The sequence below is a fragment of the Anthonomus grandis genome, chromosome 11 (assembly GCF_022605725.1).
Source record: "Anthonomus grandis grandis chromosome 11, icAntGran1.3, whole genome shotgun sequence".
Lineage (NCBI taxonomy): Eukaryota > Metazoa > Arthropoda > Insecta > Coleoptera > Curculionidae > Anthonomus > Anthonomus grandis.
The window spans coordinates 29,583,391-29,606,742 of record NC_065556.1 but is presented as its reverse complement, the minus strand read 5'-3'; the positions used below and the strand labels follow the sequence as shown (position 1 = coordinate 29,606,742).

Below are 23,352 nucleotides of genomic sequence, written 5' to 3'. Positions count from 1 at the left end.
GCAAATTTTGATTGTCTCCTTTAGTCTTAGCTCTTGCTCACCACTTAGTACAGGCTGTCGACCATATTTTAAAGAATGTTTGCCATGATATCTTCTTTGAATGGTACTGAAAGGTACACCAAATCTTTCAGATGCTTGTCTCATGGACATATCACCTCGTCTAACCGCTGCCACTGCTCGACGAACATATTCTTGATCGTAGTTACATTTTCCCTGCGGCCCCAATTTTTTTTTGTAAATTCTCGGCATGCTAAAAAGACCAAAACTAATAAAAAAATATTTCTTATATAAAAAATTATTTAAAAAAAAAGTTCTAAAAAATTTAATCATAAATTTACAGCGACACTTAAATGATTCATTTTACCCATTAAAGTTACCATCTTAGAAAAAAAAATGCTAAAATTCAACAAAAAAAAAATTTACCAAAAATTAAGCACAAATTTGTTTATTAATGTCTAATAAACACATTAATTACATTCAAGTAAATAAATATTAATATTGATCACTTCCGCAACCAATCATTTCCAAAGTTTTGTAAAATGCAAAAAAATCGTATAACCGGAACATGTCGTTATGGTACTCACGTGTATTTTTTTGAGCAGCGAAACTTTTTTTGAGCGCTTAACCCCGTTTGACGGTAGGTACCTGAAACCTCTTATTGGCTGATAGCAATCACGTGCTTCCAACTGATCCGTAATGACGTATCAATGTAAATTCAGCCTCATTGGTACGTAATTACGGATACGTGAGACTGTCAAGCTTATCCGTGACTTTTGGTCCATCCACTAGAGACTAGCGGATCCGGTAAAATGACATTATATTTTTTTTACTTCCGCGTCATCCTTCACTCAGTCAACACGTGGTTGTTCTCCTACCCCTTCCTACCCCTTGCCGTTAATACAACGTGCGATATTCAGAATTAAACTTTGCGAAAGTTTCTATCCCACTTCCGCGTTATCCTTCATCTTATCAATACGTGGGTGTTCGTCCTTCCTATTCTTTAAATCCCTTTCCCAGACCCTTCCCAATCCCTTGCCGATGGTAGCTGATCCTATTCACGCCGGTAACCAGGCCGGATGCGTCGTGGGGGAGGCGACATCATGCATTGAAAAGTTTCGATTGTGATTGATAAATTAATATAGTGAAAGTGTCGATTCGGGGAAGAGGGTACATACCCGACGGTTTTTCCGAATCTTCAAATCGTGCTGGCAAATTGCCTCGTAGCAGAGCCATCAATTGAACAAAACAACAACGACGTTATATTTTTACTCGTGTTTTTGGTGTTTTCGGTTTTGACCTCTCGCCATTGCTTCAACCTATTTTTATGCTTTAATTGTAAAGGGGTTATCAGATCCCATAGAGGTTTTCTAACATAAATGAATAAAACCAACAGTTCGTCATCTAATTTGCTGTATTTTTGGCTTTAATCTTTGCCATCGCCTATTAATACTACAAAATAAATAAACAAATAAAAGGCTCACACTAACGTGATACCCAATTAGCGTTGTTTAGGGTGCCAAGGTATCAGTCACGTGTACTTACACGATTAAATAGAATTCAAGTGACCACTCTCACCGTAGTAACTATTTTATTATGAAACCACGAAACTACAGACACATCTGCATCATCCACTCGAGCCACTTTTTCAACAACCGTGCCCCTTCCTTTTTTTTTTCATTGCAGATTCCTTAGGAAAATCAAAATCTGGAATTCGATTTTTGCGAACAGTACCAAGAGGCAAAATGCCCTTTTTGCTGAGATAAACAAGTCGTGGAAGACTCGTAAACTAATTACCAAGAAAAACTTTGTAATTTTGATTCCTTGGAACTGACTCTGTCAGTTTTACTACCACATTACCACTTGCTTCAAGATCTGGTTGATGAGCCTGCAACTTAGTTACAGAAGACTTAGTACAAATACTTTGTAACCCCATTTATGATGTTTTTTCGGGTTATATTGCTTTAGGGTTGATCGAGCTTTTGGAGGAATAATTTGTTCGTTAACAGCAAGATGTTCTTCTTTTGGAACAAGTAAGTATTTTTCTAGCATTTTTTCTAAAAAGAGACGGATTTTGAAAAGCTTATCATAGTCAGGTTCATCACGATTTTGTTGCCGCTTTGTATTATCATTAAAGTAAATAAAACGTTTTATTTCTTCAAATCAATTGCATGTCATAGCTTCGGTTATTGCAGTGATACCCAAGGTACTGCTCCAATAAGTTCTAGTAGATGCAAATTATACACTCACACTAACGTGATACCCAAGTAGCGTTGTTTAGGGTGCCAAGGTATCAGTCACGTATACTTAGCACAAAATTACATTGAATTACTGATTAAATAGAATTCAAGTGACCACTCTCACCGTGAATAAGACTGGAAGGAAAGCACACATAACGACACAAGTCACAGCACAACAAACTCACATAAACTTCACTTTTAAACTGATCAATGAGTAACCCAGTCTGTGACTTAAGAGCCTCCAAAACCATGCCCTCGTGAAACTATTTTATTATCTTAGGCACTTTAATGGTTTGCAGGTTTTTCGTACTCAACCTCTTAAATCTTTAAACCCTCCCTCAACCTTTTCAAAGAAACCCAACATTGTCAGTATACTCAATTTATAACAGAATTCTAATCGCATGTAATCTGTACATGAATACTAGCAAAACCTTTTCGATGTACATATTCGTCTCCAAATTGGTCTGGATTTCCATCAAGACGAATATGCGTGCAGTCGATAACTCCAATAGCTGTGGGAAAACGGAAACTTGGCCTGCATAATTTGATTTTTTGTATTTGGGAACCTGGCAAATTCGCCGGCTTGTTGTACAATTCGCTTTAGCACGTCATGAAATATTCTGAACACTGTGGGCTGAAAATTCCAGTCAAGTACCTAAACTAAATGCTTTAGGTACACATCTGTTTTTAGTTAAGTTCTTTTGTGCCTTAAACTCTTAAAGTAATTTATTCGGTTTTAGGAAAAACACGGTAAAGATATTCGGAAATTTACTTCACTGAACTGACACCTATCGGCAAACTGGCTGCTAATATACTCGGCTGTTCCAGAAACTTCTCGCCAACCTTTGAGATGTCGTGCGATTCCGAAGCTCGGTTTCTCGGCCTCTACAATATCGTTGGCCACCGAGGGCCCTTAAATAGAATATTAATTTGTTGATTTCATCTTGCTCTTTTTCGGAGCATTTATAAGTTTTCTTGGGACAAATAAAGCTTGATATCTTCACAAATGTTACTCTAATCATTTGAAACCTTAAAAGAATTCGTTCATTTCGCTCAAAGAGACCTCAGTATCATTTTAAATAGGCGAAAAAAAACTGAAAGTCTCGGTCTCAAAAGTCATATAATAAAGTTAAGGATCAAAAACGGCTACATGTTTCGCTTAAATAATTAAGACTTGGTGGTTTCTTTGCCTGATTAAAATTTAAAACCTTGACAAGGTTTAACAAGGTGAGTCTGTCTTGTCTCTTTTTTAACTAATATTCCTTTTAAGCTTCCGAGGTCAATGATCCAACTTTTCTACGGCTTACTGGGCCTATGAGCATTGATATCTTCAAAATTTTTACCCCAAACGATTGAAACTTAAAAGAACTTTGCTGAAGAAGCCTTCCTCAAGGCTCCGCCGTTGCTTTCATGGTCTCAAGTCATTTTTGAGAAATTTTTCTTTTGTTGAGGCACGAGGTAAAGAATTCAACTTTCGTGGATCATTGGGTCTAGAAGACTCGATATCGTTGGAATTTTCAGTCCAGTCGTTTAGAACCTTTGACAAAGTTCATCAAACAATGCTGTGCCATTTGTTTTAAAGAGTTTTTAAGAAATTGCGCATGTTATGGAAGAACCAGTCAAAAATCCAAAGAAATACATAGTGCCTGGAGGAAATAAAAAAATTATATTTTGTCACGAGTCATACTTGACTGCGCCCGTTTCTAATATGCGGGACACATGTTGGGCCCTTAAATAGAATATTAATTTGTTTTTATCTTGCTCTTCTTAGGACGATTCATTGGGACAAAAAAACAGTTGATCTTAACCAATTTTACTCTAATCATTTGAAACCTTGACAAGGTTTGTCAAATAAGAGATCTCCAATGCTCCGTCGTTTATTTCATCAAGTCTTTCTTAGCCCAGATAGCCAATTGTTGTCCCCTTTTGGATATACTGTCTATCCTGGACATTCAAAAATGGTTAAAGTAATAATCACGGATGTAATAATGAATGGAACACATAATTTGTATTCATCGTGTATTTTTAAACTGGAGGCCAGATTGCGACCACGTCTCGTGGCAGTTTACGGGCATTAATGTGGATAATAAACTGGAAAACTTAGATACAATATCGTTACAATAGAAATAAGATACTTGCGTAAATATTTGATCCTTTAAAACAACTTTTATTTATAATGTAACAGCACTAAATTAAAGTGAACCTTCTGCCTTTTTACACATACAATGTTTATTTCGACAAACGTAAAGGGTTTTATCTATCTGTTCGTTGATTTGCTCCAAATTGACGAGATCCAATTTGTGACATTGGGCCACCCTGAGCAACCCGTCTCGTATTAGATGTTGTAAAATGCTTGATAGCTCCGTAATTTTTAATTGATTAAAGAATGTTTCGATTTCTTTTTTGCGATGGTATTCAATATCCTGATTACTCAATGTAGTTTTGATCATTTTTCCTTTTTGAATTTCATTATCGTCCATAACGAATTGGTGGTAATTATAGAGCGGTGATTTTGCTGATAGTTCTAGAAGAGCTTTTAATGTCTTGCTATATATTACATCTCTAAAAATGTAACTGACAATAATAGAAGTATTCTTTATTTTTCGTGTACTTACGAAATGGCTTCCTCCAATACCCTAGAAAAGACCAGTCTTTGATTAACGTCAACACGCGGATTCACTTCAGGAAAATTCAACGATTTTTCTTCTGGATAATATTTTTTTAACAAGCTTCTTGGGATATTTTCCACAGACTGATTGGGATACTGTTTCAGTTGGATATTTGGATCCATATTGTCATCCAGATCTTTTGTATGTACTGTCCTAATCTTTATCGAGACTACTGCGGTCATTATTTGAGGCTTTGGAGGTACTTGGATGGGATTAGACTATAGGTATAAGTAGAAAATTGCATTTTTAAGGTAGTACTAAAATTACTAAAATATTTTCACCGGTCTTTTGGCCCAAGAGGGCTCTCCTTGCATAAATTCATCAATCCTACTTTTTGCCTCGGCATGCCTCTCCACCAAACTCTTATAAATTCTCTCGTCCGAATAAAAGGAAATTTCACAGGGTAACAGCAAAGTCGTGATGCATGGCACCGAAAACGACTTGATCGTGATCACCACCGGATGAATTTCTCTGGGTTGTAAAATACCGTATGTCGATTCCGTAGTTATTTCGATCATATTATCCAACCTCACGCTAAAATAATTAATTAAATATATAAATATGTGTATTCGCAGTCACAATTAAAAGAGTAGAATTAGCATTGACGTGGAACTATGTACAGGGTGTTTCAAATTCGAGCCACATCATTGGGATTTCGGAAACGGTAAGAGATACAGGGTCGGTTAAATTGGGGCCGTTTTAAAATTTAAAAAATTCCGACTACGTACGAAGTTATTCGGAAAATACCGAAATTTTGGAAAATCGTTTTTATTTTTTTGTGAGGTTATTTGAAAACATATTTTAAAATAATTGTTACTTTATTGTTGTCACTTTTTCTCCTCTATCAGATGGCGTCGTCAAATTTAAAATCCGACGTTTCGTCTTTTGGCAACCATCATCAACTTTATTTTTTTAAATACGGCCCTGGAATTTTTTTTACTCATTTTAATTCCCCTTTTTATTCTTAGAGAAATGACATATCACATGGTATAATTTTCCAATATTTCGATGTCAAAAATTTACTTTTATTAAAAAAAAGTTAATACTGTCCTGTTGTTTGAAATAAAAATTGTCTTGATGTTGTTTTTCAATCAATAATATGGTAAAAATATTGCTAATATGTTATATTATACTATATTTTCACAAATTTTTCTGCAGGCCTGATGTCTAAGTCTCCGGCTGAATAACTTGAAAATTCTTATTAGCAAAGATGGCTTTGAATTAGAAAAAAATGGACGACCATCTGTCATTAATTGTTTATATCTGTTTGACATTTGGCTTTTTCGATATTTTGTGAAATCAAAAATGGTATTCTCCAGTAGCGAACAACGTGATATGGTCCAAATTTACTATTCTTTGAATAGAAATTCGCAACGCTCCTGCCAACAATATCTGGAGCAATATCCAGAGCGCCCCCAACCTAATTATACGTATTTCGGAGCTTTGGACAGGAACCTTAGCCTCTATGGAAGTTTCACTAAACCTCGAAATATGTATGGGACTCGAGTGCATCCTGAAACCGAGCAGGCGATTATTAATGCTGTAAGTTTTACAACGATATACTTTCACAATAACTTTTTATCAGATAGCTTTCGTTAAAGGTTACCCAAAATCCGCAAGGTTCAACCAGACAATTTTCCCGTGAATTGAATATGCCAAGTACCCGTATCCACAGAGTATTGAGAAAAAATCGCTATCGCCCCTATAAACTTCATATCAGTCAAGAACTTAGGCATGGAGATACCGATAGAAGCCTTCAGTTTTGCAATTGGTTGAACGAAAAACTGCAAGATGATGAAGACTTTTTAAACAAAATAATTTGGATAGATGAATGTAACTTTTCGACCAACGGGCTATTTAATCGGAATAATGAACATTTTTATTCAGTCGAAAATCCGAGACAAAACCGCGAAGTAAGAAGACAGGGGCATAATTCTTTCAATGTTTGGGTGGGTCTTTACAGGAATCGAATTTTGGGACCTATTTTATATACGACGGTAATTTAACTGCTGAGTGCTATTTAGATTTAATTCTGCCAAATATATTCGATGTTCTTGAAAATGAACCTCTTGATATTATCCGCGATTTGTGGTGGCAGCAGGATGGTGCACCACCCCATAATGGAAGGAATGTCACACGATTTTTAAATCATAATTTTCCTAATCAGTGGATTGGAAATCAAGGGGTGGTGCGCTGGCCAGCTAGAAGTCCCGATCTTTCCCCATTGGATTATTTTCTTTGGGGCTATTTAAAGAACAGACTATTTAAGAACACCCCAAATGATATAAACATTTTACGTGGAAATTTATTGACAGAATTAAGGGGTATACGAGCCAGGACTATCCAGCGGGCAGTGTCTGGAAATTTACGTAAAAGGATACAGAAATGTATTGAGGTGCAGGGTCAACTATTTGATTATTTACTTTAAACTTAAAATATTGCATTTTTTCTTATTAAGTTCTATTATTTTTAGTTTGTGTTGTTCAACATACAAATTAGTAATAAATTATAGTTGTTACTATTGTTATTGTTAAAATTTAGTATAATATATCAAATTTATACTATTTTTACCATGTTAATAATTAAAAAATTTCGTCAAAAACATTGATTTATTCAATAAATGGTAGTGTTAAGATAAATTATTACTTTTTATTTCAAACAACAGGACAGTATTAACTTTTTTTTAATAAAAGTAAATTTTTGACATTAAAATATTGGAAAATTAAACTATGTGATATGTCATTTCTCTAAGAATAAAAAGGGGAATTAAAATGAGTAAAAAAATTCCAGGGCCGTATTTAAAAAAAGATGGTTGCCAAAAGACGAAACGTCGGATTTTAAATTTGACGACGCCATCTGATAGAGGAGAAAAAGTGACAATAATAAAGGGTCAATTATTTTAAAATATGTTTTCAAATAACCTCACAAAAAAATAAAAACGATTTTCCAAAATGTCGGTATTTTCCGAATAACTTCGTATACGTAGTCGGAATTTTTTAAATTTTAAAACGACATTTTGTTAAGCATAAGAATACGCAACTTTGCCCCAATTTAACCGACCCTGTATCTCTTACCGTTTCCGAAATCCCAATGATGTGGCTCGAATTTGAAACACCCGGTACAGTTTGTTTGATTGCAACAACTCTGACGCAAGGAAATGCGTAGAAATGGCAAAAAAACACTTTATATATAATATCCTAAAAATTTGTCACTGATTTTGACAGGCGGACCACGATTCCTCTTTAATAAAATATGAAGCATTTTTTTCAATAAAATAATATTCAATAAAGAAGTCAATATTCAAAGTTAAATGAATCCAGATAATGTAAATTAGAGAAAAAAGCAACAACATTGCAACGCCGCTTGATTGCGTTTGTAATTCCACCGATACAAGGAATCTTTAGCAGTGACGTTGTCAAAAAATATTTACCTAAAGTATTTATTAATAATAGATTATGCTTTAGATTATGACCAATATTACTGTTTATGAACTCTTTATGCGTTTTTTTAAGGCACTTCTTTAGAGTAAAAGTGCCTCTATCTAAATAAAAAGCATTTTTGTGGAAATTATTATTTTATAATTATTATACAGGGTGACCACGGTAACTTTGGCAAAAATTGTAGGGTAGGTAGGGACGCCATAGGCAAGTATTTTGAGCATAGGAACCCATGTCCGGAAAAGCCCACATTCGGAGATGGGGCTGTTTTAAAATTGGACCCTTCGCGGCAAGTGGGTAAGCAACCCAAGGTACTAGTGAAAAGGTTTTTTTCACTTTTTCTGAATACCATATATTTTTTTTGTCAATGACATCAACGATATGAACCTGACTGACAGGAAAAAAAAATCTGTTTCTTGCACGTTTGTATGAGAAAAAGTAGATGATGAACCAGCTAACTTTCCGCGAGCTTGCTGATGTGCATCTAATTTATGGAGCTACAGGCAGCAATGCATTGGCGGCTCAGCGCTTGTACGCTCAGCGATTTCCACAGCGTGACCAGGTATACCGCAGCGTGTTTTACACTACGGGAAACGGGATCATTTCAAGTAAGTCTTGTTCTTTAAAAGTATTTTTTTTATTGCCAAAGTATAAATTTATTGTAAGTCGTTTATACGGGACTGTTAACTAGGTACAGCAGGAGCGATGACGACTGCGTCTAGCATGTGATGGACTTGAAGATGCTGTAATGGCACTTATTGCCGACAGTCCCCAAAAGAGCATTCGTCAGGTCGCTTCCGAAGTGGGTTGCGGCCACGGGACGGTATGGAATATCTTTCCCGACAACAATTAACACCCATTTAAATTAAAGAAAGTTCAACATCTCTTTCCTGACGATCCTCCTCGGCGCCTTCACTACTGCCAGTGGTTAAACCAACGCATTGGGGAAGATCCTGATTTCCTGCGGTATGTTTGTTCTACCGACGAAAAGGGCTTTTCTAGAGAAGGTATAAACAACCACTTCTGGTCGGAAGAGAAGGCCAGTTACAGGAACATTTTGAAGATTTGCCCCTACAGATTATTAATAACATGTGGTGGCAGCATGATGGTTGTCCTGCGCACTGGCCAAGGCCGATCCGGGACTATTTAGATGAAATTTTCCCCAATCGTTGGATAGGACGTGGGGGTCCCATAGCGTGGCCACCGAGGTCTCCTGATCTTACGCCACCAGATTTCTTTCTGTGGGGCACCATGGAACAAATGGTGTATCGAACACCACTGAATTCGGAGGAGGACCTAATTGCGCGAATCGTAATGGCCGCAGAGTTCATTCGAGAGCAGCAGGGTGTTTTCGCTCGAATGCGAACTTCATGACACCAACGGATCGATAAATGCATCTAGGAGAACGGGCAGCACTTCGAGCATCTGTTGTAGTGCCCCTGTCCATCACTTTGTTTTTGTTTTATTTTCTTTTAATCCTGTTAATTTAAGACTACTTTTACTTTAATAATTTTAGTTTTATGAGTTATCTCCGGTATTTTTTGTGGAGAGCTTTATTGCAATTATTACATCTTTTTGTTTTTAAACTAAAGCGTTTAATTTGTGGCTCGTGTACGATAGGTTGCCAGGATTGCCTCATATTGCTTTCCCATATGGCGCAAAAATTTCAATTTTAAAACAAACGCTCAATTCACAACATTTGATCCGACTAGTGCGGTCTGTGCGGATATAAATCGTGATTACTTCCTTAACCGCCAAATAGACGATTTCAAAGTCATCCTGACATTTGACAAACTATACATGGTATTCAGAAAAAGTAAAAAAAACTATTCGTGTACGTTGGGCCGCAAAGGGTCCAATTTTAAAACAGCCCCATCTCCGAATGGGGGCTTTTTCGGACATGGGTTCCTATGCTCAAAATACTTGCCTATGGCGTCCCTACCTACCCTACAATTTTTGCCAAAGTTACCGTGGTCACCCCCGTAGATTCCCTATTTTACGTTTATGATGACTGTTCTCCCTTGATATGATGGTTATGACACTATCGGTATTTACTTGTGAAAAAATCAGCGTGAATCGGATTTAAATAAATAAATAAATATGCCTTTTATTTTTAAAATTACATAAACATAGCTGAGAAAAAAAAAACATTATTAAAAAAAAAGTAGCATAAACCACTGGCGCAGTCTAGCTTTAAAGAGCTACTCTACTGAACCAGAAGCTATACTTTACCATCAGTAAATAAATTAGGTAGTTAAAAAAAAAAATTATCTTGGGCAAATTAATTAGTAAATTACAATAAATTATTAATTAAATATTACAATTAGAAGAAACTAGAAGAAACTTGCATAACAAACATTAAATTTGCCAGAAAAATTGCACAAATAACAAAAGCCACTAAAAAAAATCTCCATTGGTTTGCAAATTAAATAGATGTTCCTTGAATTTTATTTTAAAAGATTGAATTGATAAATTAATTAGGTTTGTTGGTACTTTATTAAAAATATTTGCTGCATTATAAGAATATGACCTCTGAAACATGGCACTATGATGAAGTGGAACCGTAATTCTTTTAGAAAACCTTATATTTAAACCATGAACAGTGTCGCGAAAAATTAGTCTTTCTTTAAGGGAGACAGGGGAAGATGTGTCATTAATTATTTTCAATAAAAACACTGCAAAATGTAATATCCTGCGCATATCCATTTTAAGCCATCTAATATCTCTATATAAATAAGATACATGGTCAAATTTTCGGAGTCCACAAACAAATCGAACGCAAGCATTTTGGACCCTTTGAATTCTTACCCGACTTTCCAAATCTAGACAAAACCCATAAACTACGTCAGCATAATTAAAATGAGACAGTACAAGGGATTCACATAATTGTTTTCTTAACTTTACATTTAACATATGGCGGTTATTATACAATGTTTTCAGGGACATAAAAGTTCTTTGAAAAATTTTTTTAAAATATTTAGGGACTAGGATAAATCTATTTCTACCTTTTATTTTTAATCCATAACCCAACACCAACAAGTTAAATTAACATTATTATACTGTGCTTTTCTTTAATATCCCCCTCTCTCTTTAAATAGTTTTTGATTGGATCAACTCAAAATATTGAAATTGATGAATGAATACTATGTTTTAAAGCAAAATTGACAGATGAAAATTTCTAGATGGCTGCTAGGCGACATCTTGGAAAAAAAATTAAATGGAACATGCACATCATTTTGAAGCTCCTGACGAGTACTTTATTTATTTAACCCTGGAACTGTTCTTGTGTCAAGAAGTTCAAGGCAACCATTTCCAGCATCTTCTCAATTGAACTCAATGTATTTATTCGTTATATCAAATTAAATGTTAATGCATTCAGGTATATATTAAATGTACCACCATTTTGTAGTAAAGATATTGAATTTATATTCTAGGGTTATAAAGTACTCGTCAGGAGCTTCAAAGTAATGTGCCACAAGACCACCGTTTTCATTTAATTTTTTTTTCCAAGATGGCGCCCAGCAGCCATCAATTTTGCGTTAAAACATAGTATTCATTCATCAATTTCAATATTTTGACTTGATCCAATCAAAAAATAAAGTCATTAAAGAGAAGCCACTGTATGTGTTAATATATAGCTCAAAATTTCACAAACTTGACAACCGTGAGAATCGGTGAATATGTTTGTAAATATAACACCCCCGTTGCCTCATATGTTGAATTCAAACAAACTTGTTGTAGTCTTTCAATGTTCTAAGGGTAAAGAAGAAGAACAGCTATAAAACGACAAAACCAGACCTGCGCCAAACATATTGGACAATTTTTTCTTTGGAACTGTTCTTAATGAAAATCAACTCTTTTCTCCTATTCCAAATTGGTAACGCTTTAACAGTGACATATTCCAGCGACAATGTCACTAATAAATCTGCACTGAACGTTATAAATTTCGGGATGTTCTCTGGATTAGTAAACTTTTTGTTATCCAAATCCATGATGCCGTTACCCTTTATTATGAATTTAGATAGTATTTTTTCTGCATCAGGAATGTAATATTCAGTTTCAATTTCTATGTAGTAGGTTTTTATTTCGATTGGGTGAAATTTAACTAAAAAATACGTTTTTATGGTAATATTGTGATAAAACGCTTGAATACTTACGCAATAGAGCTTTATTGTGGTACGGGAGAATCTGATCAACTGGGTTTAGTATTTCCAAAACTTTGAACCCATCAATCCGACACATGTGTTCGATATCTTCAGTATCAAACTTGAAATTCAACAAATCGTTTGTATTGTTGTACATCCAAAATGTCTGTATCGGAGCCACTTTTGTACCTAAATAAACATCTTCTAATGTCATTTCGAACCCTTGTTGATAGACCGAAAGTCTCGTGGTGTTTGGTGGGATAGCATAAATTTCAAAATTCATTTCCACCACACGTTTGTTGGACAGGTGAAGCTCATAACACATCCGGGTGGTTCCTTTTATGCAGTATTTTACTCGTATTGTCAGAAATTTTGTGGTTTGTGCCTAAAATTTGTTAACCATAGTAGTGTCCAATATTTGGTGATTTAATATGTTTACTAAAAATCGTTCCGGGTCAGATAGTTCCATTATTAAGCAATCTCGATGGGGACAGTTGAATCCTTTTTTTCTTTCCGACATTCCAATAGACACCTCTTCCAGTTGACAATCACATATTTTTCTTCTTTGTACATTTATGCGAGTGTCATATTCGGAGGTATTGGTTAAAGCTAATTTCAAATAAAATTCTTTATCTTGAATTTCAAATTCCGGAAGCCTCAGTTCAATCATTTTGGTTTCTTCCTTGACTATTTCGCGAAGAATCTTATTAAATCTAAAATGATTATGTGGGGCATGATTTGGTTCTGGGGGTGAAGGTATAAGTTAAGATATTACTCGGGGATTTGTAAATATAGTTCATATAAATAGCAGTTACTAAACAGTGGGCCAAAATTGTGTCCGCTTATTTCATCTATCTAAAAATATATAACGAATATTAATAATTGAATATTCCGCCTATATGTATGCATATATTGTATTTTACCTTAATAATGGGAAATTGGGTGTAATATTTAATTTCAATCAACTTGACCGGACTGCCAGTGGTTAAGGGCGAGTCCTTAATCATCCTATTAAAATAACCAAATTGCAACGTATGCTCTCCAACATGAGAAAGAATTCCTTTTATCGAAAATCTGGTTCCTTCTTTCGGAAGAACTTGTCCGAAACAAGGCTTGATTCGAAAACTATTATCCTGAAATCATTTCAGTAGTTATAATGCAAGTAAAAGTATTTCTAAATACCGGTTGCTCATCCCCCATCTGACAACTTTGATAAAATATGGGTGAATTCCCGAAGTTCACCGCTTCGAAATCGACGTGCACTTTATGTCCAAATGGGAGATATCCAAAATCATGATAACTTGGGCATGCCTGAAATTGTCATCTATGGAAGTTACTTGCTAGTAATTAAAAAATATCTTACGCATAATTCGGAATATGAGCAATCTACATATATTTGTACGGGAATTTCGTGAGTGTCACCAGAAACGGCCCCGTGTGCATTAATTATGCGTGCGTGACAATGAAAAGTTTCCATCTTGGGTGCACATTGACTACCCGTTACTTTTAAAATTAATTTTTGAGCATCGTTAGGTGGTAAATTACCAGACATCGGGTCAATGATCAACACCGAGTTGGGAATCAACACGAATTTATAGCTGAAACGAATGATGAACAATATTTGTATTTGTTTATCTTTATCACTGATCATATCTAACCAGATGGCATAAAACGATAAATTTTTCAGCATAACCTCGATCTCTTTCTGCGTCCCGTCTTGCACCGATCCCGCATTAATTCGGTTCTTTCTTCCAACTTCGATGACCGGAACGCAAGTTTCTCCGTGAAAATAAATAGTGCGTTGCTTTTCTTCCTGTCCATTTAAAATTATCTTCCACTCTTCAATGTACGTTTTCACCTTGAAAGCTTCCGTACGTAGTTGGACTGCGATTATCTCGAAGCTCCTGAATTTGCCCATCATCGGTTTCGCTGTTATGTTCCTATTAAATAAGATATAGATCATATTTTTAATAATTAAATAATTTATTTACACACTTCACTACAGCGTACGTACCATACGTATCAATGTGGATTCAGCCTAAATCCACGTATGGACGATTTAGGCTGAATCCACATTGATACGTAATTACAGATCCGTTGTAACCACGCGATTTCTATCAGCCAATAAGAGACCCATAAGATTTCACGTACCTACGTGAAGGAAAACACGGATAGAACTTGGTTAATTCGAACTTTATTCTGTATTTTTGGTCCGTTGTACTATTTTTACCACATTTTTTTACTAGTTGTTTAATGCCGTCTTGATTTTGAGCCGTACATTATGAAAATGCTATTAGTTTTTTCCAAAAAAATTATCTTATATTTTTTTTTTGACCTCAAAGTCAAAAAAAAAATTATTTTTTAAATGGTGAAAACTAGTCCCACTCTGATAGCCATAACTCAGCTGCATCGCTGACTTCGGCAATGCGGTTTGCGGCTAGTTATAGTGAAAGGATAAGGGTATACGCCAGTATACTCGGCTTCCTCCAACTAGTTGAGAAACAAAAAGTATGGCTATCAGAGTTTGACCTATGTTTGTAACTTTGAAACTTTGAGGTCAAAAAAAAAATATAAGGTAATTTTTTTGGAAAAAATGAATAGCGTTTTCGTAATTTACAGGTCGAAATCTATAAGAAAACAAATTTTCAAGAAGATCTAAAAACAAAAAATTTTTTCCTTGAAAAAAATGCATACATTGGTCGTCAAAATTTCAAAATTTGAAGAAAAAAAAAATCTCTCCAATCTTTTTGAAAATTTGTTTTTTTATAAATTTTGACTCGTACATTACGAAAATGCTATTAGTTTTTTCCAAAAAAATTATCTTATATATTTTTTTTGACCTCAAAGTTTCAAAGTTACAAAAATAGGTCAACTTCTGATAGCCATATTTTTTGTTTCTCAACTAGTTGGATGAAGCCGAGTATACTGGCGTGTACCCTTATCCTTTCACTATAACTAGCCGCAAACCGCATTGCCAAAGTCAGCGATGCAGCTGAGTTATGGCTATCAGAGTGGGACTAGTTTTCACCATTTAAAAAAAAAAATTTTTGACTTTGAGGTCAAAAAAAAAATATAAGATAATTTTTTTGGAAAAAATGAATAGCATTTTCGTAATGTACGGGTCGAAATCTATAAGAAAACAAATTTTCAAGAAGATTTAAAAAAAAAATTTTTTTCCTTGAAAAAAATGCATACATTGGTCGTCAAAATTTCAAAATTTGAAGAAAAAAAAAATCTCTCCAATCTTTTTGAAAATTTGTTTTTTTATAAATTTTGACTCGTACATTACGAAAATGCTATTAGTTTTTTCCAAAAAAATTATCTTATATATTTTTTTTGACCTCAAAGTTTCAAAGTTACAAAAATAGGTCAACTTCTGATAGCCATATTTTTTGTTTCTCAACTAGTTGGATGAAGCCGAGTATACTGGCGTATACCCTTATCCTTTCACTATAACTAGCCGCAAACAGCATTGCGAAAGTCAGCGATGCAGCTGAGTTATGGCTATCAGAGTGGGACTAGTTTTCACAATTTAAAAAAAAATATAAGATAATTTTTTTGGAAAAACTGAATAGCATTTTCGTAATGTACGAGTCGAAATCTAGACCCAAAGATCAAATAAAGGACGATAGGACTGATTAGCAGACCTTACCTTCTGAAACACAAACAAGCCATTAAAAAGATACTGCGAACAGGACCCCCAGAATGGGATACCATGTCGAAGGTGCGGCTCAATTAGGGCATAACGTGCATTTTTAGATATTGCGAAATCCAAATTATTTATTGTCACTCTAAAAGAGAGGACTTACTGCAAACACGAGAGATGTGTTCCTCAAATTTTAAAGTATCATCAATGGTAAAGCCCAAAAATTTATTATTAACTGTTGGGTTGCAACAACACGATAGTTCATAAGAATATTATTAATGGAACCTTAAAAATTGACAATATTAGTCTTTGAAACATTCAAACTCAACAAATTTGAGTCACACCAGGTTGTTACTTTATGAAGACCGACAGTTATTTTTTTGCTTAATTGAGACGGATCTGCATCATGCCATAAGATAGTTGTATCCTCTGCAAACATAGTGAACTTCCGTTCAGTAAAAATTTGCGGAAGGTCGTTGACATATAAAAGAAATAAAAAGGTATACAGGTACCAACCCGCCACCTTATGCCGACCCTGCATACTTTATTTAGAAATAGCTTAATTTGTATTGTCATCCTTTTTAGAACCTATAAATATAATGTAATAGACAAGAGCAACAATAATTAATATAGTAATCGATCTAGTTATTATCTATCAATCAAGTTAGTTGTAAGTTAGTTAGTCCCTGTTCTCAATAAATTTGTTTTTTAAAAAAGCAAATGCTTGTTGTTGTCCTATAACTGGCGCAGTCGGTAGTTCGGTCTTTCCGATATTGGACAAAAATCGCCATATTTAGGTCCGTTTCTACGGTTTGAAGGCCGCTACAATCTCTGGAGGCTGAAAGAAGACCTGCAGAAACCGTCCAAGAACAAGAATTGTCAAAAGTACCTGCAGCGATCCAATTGAAGCAATCACCCGTTCAACACCGGATTGGGAACAGCTATCGTTTAGGTCCTGGGAATACAAAAATCGATTCCTCTAGGAAATTCGGCTGAGAGACAAATGGAAATTTTGGCAAGAACCTTACTAATCCTCACCCTCGTTGGAAGAGAACTAGCCCTTCCCCAATTTCATAACCTCAACCAGAACCCTGGACTACTACCACTTAAACTTCGATGAACTTAAAAACATTCAAACCATGATGGACATCCAAGTCAAGAAAATGGAAGAAACCAGCCAAGGACCTGTCCATATAACAAATGTTGGCGTATGGACCATTATCCTGATGACTACTGTAGCCGCTTTCCTGTTGCTAAGAAAGACAAGAAAATTAATCCAGACCAAAAGAAAACATCCCAACCAAGCTACCACCACAATCAGTGACGACGAAGAAACCCTACAAAATCCGAGCCATATTGTCATATAATTCACCCCTGGGCTTATTTCTTAGGAGGGAGGAGTTACGGGTACCAACCCGCCACCTTATGCCGACCCTGCATACTTTATTTAGAAATAGCTTAGTTTGTATTGTCATCATTTTTAGAATCTATAAATATAATGTAATAGACAAGAGCAACAATAATTAATATAGTACTCGATGTAGTCATTATCTGTCAATCAAGTTAGTTGTAAGTTAGTTAGTCCCTGTTCTCAATAAATTTGTTTTTTTAAAAAAGCAAATGCTGGTTGTTGTCCTATAACTTGAGATAGACAAGACCCCTCGGCCAGACAGCTAAACAAAAAAACACCCCTGAAACCCTATTTCCTTAACTTTCCCAGGAGTATTTAATGATTCACGCAGTCAAAAGCTTGGGACAAATCACAAAACACCGCTGCAGCAGCATCACCGGAAGAATTTGACTTTGTAGCAACTCTTCGGCTCATCAATGAAAAATGGTCCAATAAAATGGCCGCCCAAAATACCAACATTCAAATTTTTGAGGGTGTTGAGTACGGAACTGAAAACTTCTGTGCTCGTTTTCCTGAGATCAGTAACGAACAATGGAAAAGAGGACTCATTTGCCTTTTCCATCATGGTTTCACAATATGATAATCTTCGCCACTGGTCTTCAGGAAACACCTCCTAATCCTCTTATCAACCAGAAAGTAAACGAGAGGTGGTAGTGTATGTGTAGGGTATATGTGTAGTCTTCTATTCGCCAACCTGTATATAAGAAGTCGCTTCGCCGATAGTTGTCAGTTCAGTGCAGTAAAGTTCGAAATATTGGCGCGAGATTTAAATGAGACAAAAATAATTGTAAATAAATACTGTGAAAATCGAGTAGTGTAGTAATCGTGTTTTGTAGTGTAACGCGTGATAATATATGTGTATTGACTATTTTTTTTAATTGTTTTAATTCACACTTAACGAAGGAGTAGACATGCTACAATATTAAGGTATATAATGCCTTATTACTTAATTTTAACATTAAAAAGAAACTTACGAATCCCTCGGTTGAATTAATTTGTACATGACAGGCAGATGGCTTCGATTTCGCATCAAAAATGTGTTGCTGACGGTTTCGCCGGGAGCGCACGGTTGCCAATAAACCACTTCCGGTTTCAATTCCACTTGAGCAATCCAACCCTCCTTTTCCGGGAAGGAATGCCCTGCAAATTTTTTTTTGTTATCTGACTGTAAAATAATACGTGAAATTCACGATATGGAACGATGGTTTCGTATTTCTATGAAAAATAAATGAGAGACTGCTGTTTGTATATATGTAACTACTATATACTCCTACTCGAGTACAGTTTTATAATATCGATTACTTAAATGGAATTTCTGTTGCCATCCAGGCATAAAGTCGCATAATCTTAAAGAATTTTACCTTGTACTCGAAGGCAACAACTTAGTGGAATCGGTATACGGTTTACCATCGCGATGGTATTATTTTGTTTAGTAGATTCTTCAAATCCCCATTCGACTTGACCCATCAATGTTTCGTGATAAATTTGATAATTTTCTTGAGGCTTAAATTCAACGTTGAACGTCACAGTTCCTTGTTTCGCAACTGTCGTATTTTCTGGAATTATTTTGAACACTCCCGATTTTTTATCTAAAATTATACTGAAAATAATCTTCCTGGAAAGTGTAGGTTTTAGACTTTTATTTAGTTAATTTCACCTTTATTCCAATTGACACGTATAACAGAATTTATATTATTGGTGAAACTGGTAGCCATAATTTTACATTCGTTTTTATTAGCCATTGCAGATCCAAAATCCATATAAAGGTTGGATATTAGGATCGATGGTAACTGTTTGTCCACGAGAACACTATCGGAAAAGTAGGACTGAAAACCAAATAAATAATGATCTTTTAAATATTGATAGTCAGAACCTATGAGACCCTTCTGTTTACTAAAAATTCCTACGACGTGAAGTATAAGAGGTTCCTAAAATATAACAGTTTAAATTTGAGTGAGTGAGACACAATTGATTAACTCTTACACAATTCCAAACTAGAAAAGTAATTTCCCTAGCGAAAACTCCAACGTTTTTTGGTCGAAAATTAATTCTGATATACTCATAACCGTTTGCTTTGATGCTTCCTTCGGACGGAGTAACTTCAAAAATATCCCCTGCACCGTAGTCAACTTTAAAGCGTGCCATGGCAGACGACTTATTTTTTAATTCCACCCTGCGTTCTAGTGCGGTTTGTTCGGGTGTTTTAAAAAATTCCAATCGATTCGTTGATAATGTACAATACGGACCTTCAACAAAAACCGGAAACAACTAAATCAAGGCGAAATAAACGACGAATTCATCATCCAACCGATCGCTGTTCCACTTAAAGTAATTCTAATTAGCTCGTAATCACTATCGCTGTAATCGTATACTTCCACGTCTTTCGTACCGGCCATGGTGGGCATATAAGTTACGGCTAATTTAAAGTCTTGACCAGGTTTTAAAATTCCCTGATAATGTGCTATTAAAAAGTTCGGTTTTTTCGGTTTTACCTTTTCATTTCGCACAATCTTGTAGATTATATCTTCCTGAAAATAATCAATAATTTAAAGGGAATCTTAGAAAGTAAGTTGAGGTTATTTTACATCAGTTCGTGGTCGGTAAAACGTTATATATTTGGTCCTCTCCTTAAATATTTCCAAGGTTCCGAAATCCAGTTCGATATTGCGGCTCTCTATTTCCTCATCTTTAGCAATCTCTTCCGCGCTACATGGGGGAGCACAATATCCATCATCCATGGTGCTGTTCTATTTTCTTTATGAGAGAAATTTAATATCGTGACAAGGGGGCCGACTTTTATTTTGATTATTTGTAAAAGTACGTTCAAGAACACAAATATTGAGATCGAGCATTTTGAGAATACGTTTTGTCTTCTTTAAGTTATTTGCAAATAAAGTGCTGGCCCCTAAGGATGAGAATCGATATAGAGTGCGGCTCTTAATTGTCCCCTATTCCCTTCTCATCTTTTAGCAACGTAAATTCTACTTTTTGGTCTCTAGCTCATTTTGCAAAAATTCAAAGGGCAAAATTGAAAAGATTGTTGAACTGGTTTGGATTGTTGAATACATGTTGTGCAACGTGGTCTAGTATTATAATGTTATACCAAACCCCTAATTTAATTTACGATACTTTTTGGTATGCGTCAAAAAATTTCAGCCCCATTGCAACGAGGATTAACTTAAGCAATAATTATCACTCATGAGGTACAGAAATTCAAGGGAAGCACGTTAAAATCCTTCCATAGGGGGATATATGAACTAATCATAGCCATATGACTTCAAAAAGATGTTGCCAACGAATACACGTATAAAATTGTCGTGCTTAAAGATATTGCTAATGATCCAAAACGCTGAGAGGATTTATCGTATTTTCCTAGCACTGGTTATGTCCAAAAGATAAAAAGTATCATTGGGGTTATCCTGTATAAGCTTTAAATGCTGAATTTAAATTAAATTCGAATAATAGGTAACAGTAATAGGGTTACAACCCTTATTTTTTTTAAATGCAATATATCCAAAGAGTTTTAAAAATGATTCAAGATATCTCAAGTAAAATAAAATTAAATAGAAGGGTCATTACTTCTACCCATAGTGGCAGCCTTTCAAAATCTTATGTTTCGCATTTTTATTTCCATTTAAAATAATTAAACTTTAGGTAACATGGAAATGTAACTGTTTCACTAGAAAAGATGTTGAAAATGTGCACCATTAACTTTAAGACAGTAAAGTATTCTATTGAAGAACTCTTCATGAACAATTATTCTTTGACGTAGATCGAAGATAGATTCTAGCTGGGTAACGTAGACTTTTTGTTTCATGTAGCCCCATAAAAAAAGTCCAGTGGGGTAAGATCGGGTGATCTGGCTGGCCACTCGATAGGCCCTCGACGTAAGTATTAGTCAAATATTCTCTAACATTTCTGCTAAAGTAAGGCGGTGCCCCATCTTGTTGTAAGAATTGTTTCCAATTCATTAGGATTGTCTTCAATAGTCTCAAGGATCAGTGTTTCTACTGCATTTTCCAACATGTTTAAATAAAGGTGCCCTGTCAAATTTCAATTCAAACTTTACAAACAACAGCACACATGAACAGATGTAGTCAAGAAAGTAAAAATAAATAAAAATGCAAAAAATAAGATTTTGAAAAGCTGTCGTTTTGCTATGGCTAGAAGTAATGACTTAATATTCTAGGACCATAAAGTATTTATTTACTAAGGGCCAAGTGCTTTATTCGCTGCTGCATGGATAACTTGTTTTAGATGATCGTATAATAGATTCTGCTATTGTTAATATACTTGAGAATTATCAACTTTTGTTTGATAAAAGAATGACATCAAAGATCAGAAATAAGAAAAAAATGCGTTAATGAATTTAGCTGCTGCCTTTAAGGCAATAATAAAAAAAAACTAGATACAAAACACTAACTTTACTTAAACTAGAGCAAATATTACTACTCTACCAAATCTTCCAGTACATTCTTATTCTTGTGACCAAATATTGTAAATTTGAAATGGTACTTTATGGGTAAATTGGTCATTTCCTAAAGAAAACTATTCGTTTCTAGCCAACGTCTCCAATTATATTTAATTTGTCTTTAGGGACTTTAAAATATTCTACAAATGCCCTTTGGGCTACTTCAACGAGTCATTTTTTAAATGAAGTACTTGTATTTAGCACTAGTCTCGATGAACACCTTTTAAAATTAAGAAAAAGTTTTTACTAGAAGGTGTGAATCAGAATTTGCTATTCAACTAGATAAGTTTCACTTTTTAAGAAAAGCAATATTTAGTACACATATAGTAAGTAGAAGTGTTAAGGCAAGATAAGATCAAACTAGGTAAAAACTATATCAAAGAAATTAAATTATTCCTTGGTTACATGGACAGGAGATAAAATTTATTATAAGTTCTTTAAAAAACAATAGTAGACCAGGATATTATATGTAGCGAATGATATCGTAAAGTCAATGTGTCATATTATTAATGAGATGTTCTCAAGTGGAATTTTTCTTAACGTATTTAAGAAGACAATTGTTATCCCTATTTATAAACAAGGTAACGCACTTGATATGAATAACTATAGACCAATTTTATTGACTAGTAACTTTGCTAAAAATGCAGAAAAAGCTAATAAAATACGATTTCTTAGACATTTTAAAAAAGTTTGATTTTAAAGACGGGTGTTCAACAACAGAGTTACTAATTTTGTTCAAACGAGCTTAAATAGTAGACGAAGCCTCTGTTTGTATTTTTAGATTTAGCCAACCCTTTTGACATTATAGATCAAAAGATTATGCTTGAGCGTATGGATGGTGTTGTAGAATAAGAGGGATTTTAAAGAAGTTACTAACAAAGTTATTTGGATCATAGAGTGTGAAAATAAATGGAATACTTGTTGATGACTAGGAGTAGTTCTTTCAATTGCACATAAGCGCAAAGTTGGAGATTCGCACTGAAACAGGTTTATCAGTAGCATTTGTAGATGATGGTGGTATTATCGTTGCCGACAGTACTTGGGAAAATACAAAATTAAGGATAGAGGAAGCTTTAATGAACATTTTGAATCAAATAGTGACAACACTAAATTTATGACTTTTTCCCTTAATGTTACGTGTCAACCTGATATTCAAAGCTTGTATATTCATTCTTGTGCTGATAGTAAGAACTGCAATAGAAATTGCTATACAGTTATAGAAAGAACTTCCAGTATTAAATACCTAGGGGTACAAATAGATTAGCAATATAGCATATCGATATTTTAGTAAACAAATTGCTTTATACATTTTATCAACTAAGTACTTTTTTCAGTA

At 34.7% G+C, this 23,352-nt stretch overlaps 1 protein-coding gene and 1 long non-coding RNA gene across 3 annotated transcripts in view; both read right to left on the bottom strand.

The window, feature by feature from the left end:
- LOC126742237 (uncharacterized) overlaps positions 1-23,352 on the bottom strand; it is a 263,438-nt gene that overhangs the window by 25,392 nt on the left and 214,694 nt on the right. The window lies entirely within an intron of this gene.
- On the bottom strand, positions 4,378-20,338 carry LOC126742226 (uncharacterized). Its single transcript, XM_050448840.1, has 17 exons — positions 20,131-20,338; positions 19,854-20,073; positions 19,529-19,791; positions 19,203-19,473; positions 18,907-19,134; positions 18,520-18,685; positions 14,147-14,428; positions 13,852-14,086; positions 13,671-13,799; positions 13,412-13,621; positions 13,264-13,343; positions 12,928-13,201; positions 12,501-12,873; positions 12,142-12,448; positions 5,188-5,440; positions 4,853-5,124; positions 4,378-4,799 (listed from the first exon to the last, which is right to left on the bottom strand). Exons 1-17 carry the CDS (start codon positions 20,281-20,283, stop codon positions 4,430-4,432), a joined length of 4,086 nt encoding a protein of 1,361 aa, XP_050304797.1. The 5' UTR covers positions 20,284-20,338; the 3' UTR covers positions 4,378-4,429.

What these genes read in the sequence shown, in the direction of transcription:
- LOC126742226 (XM_050448840.1), bottom strand. Translation starts at nt 20,283, where the DNA reads ATGGATGATGGATATTGTGCTCCCCCATGTAGCGCGGAAGAGATTGCT. An exon ending in CTTTTCTAGTTTGGAATTGT is followed by an intron (nt 19,474 to 19,528) that starts GTAAGAGTTAAT and finishes GTTATATTTTAG; the next exon opens with GAACCTCTTATACTTCACGT. An exon ending in ACGTGTCAATTGGAATAAAG is followed by an intron (nt 19,135 to 19,202) that starts GTGAAATTAACT and finishes GTATAATTTTAG; the next exon opens with ATAAAAAATCGGGAGTGTTC.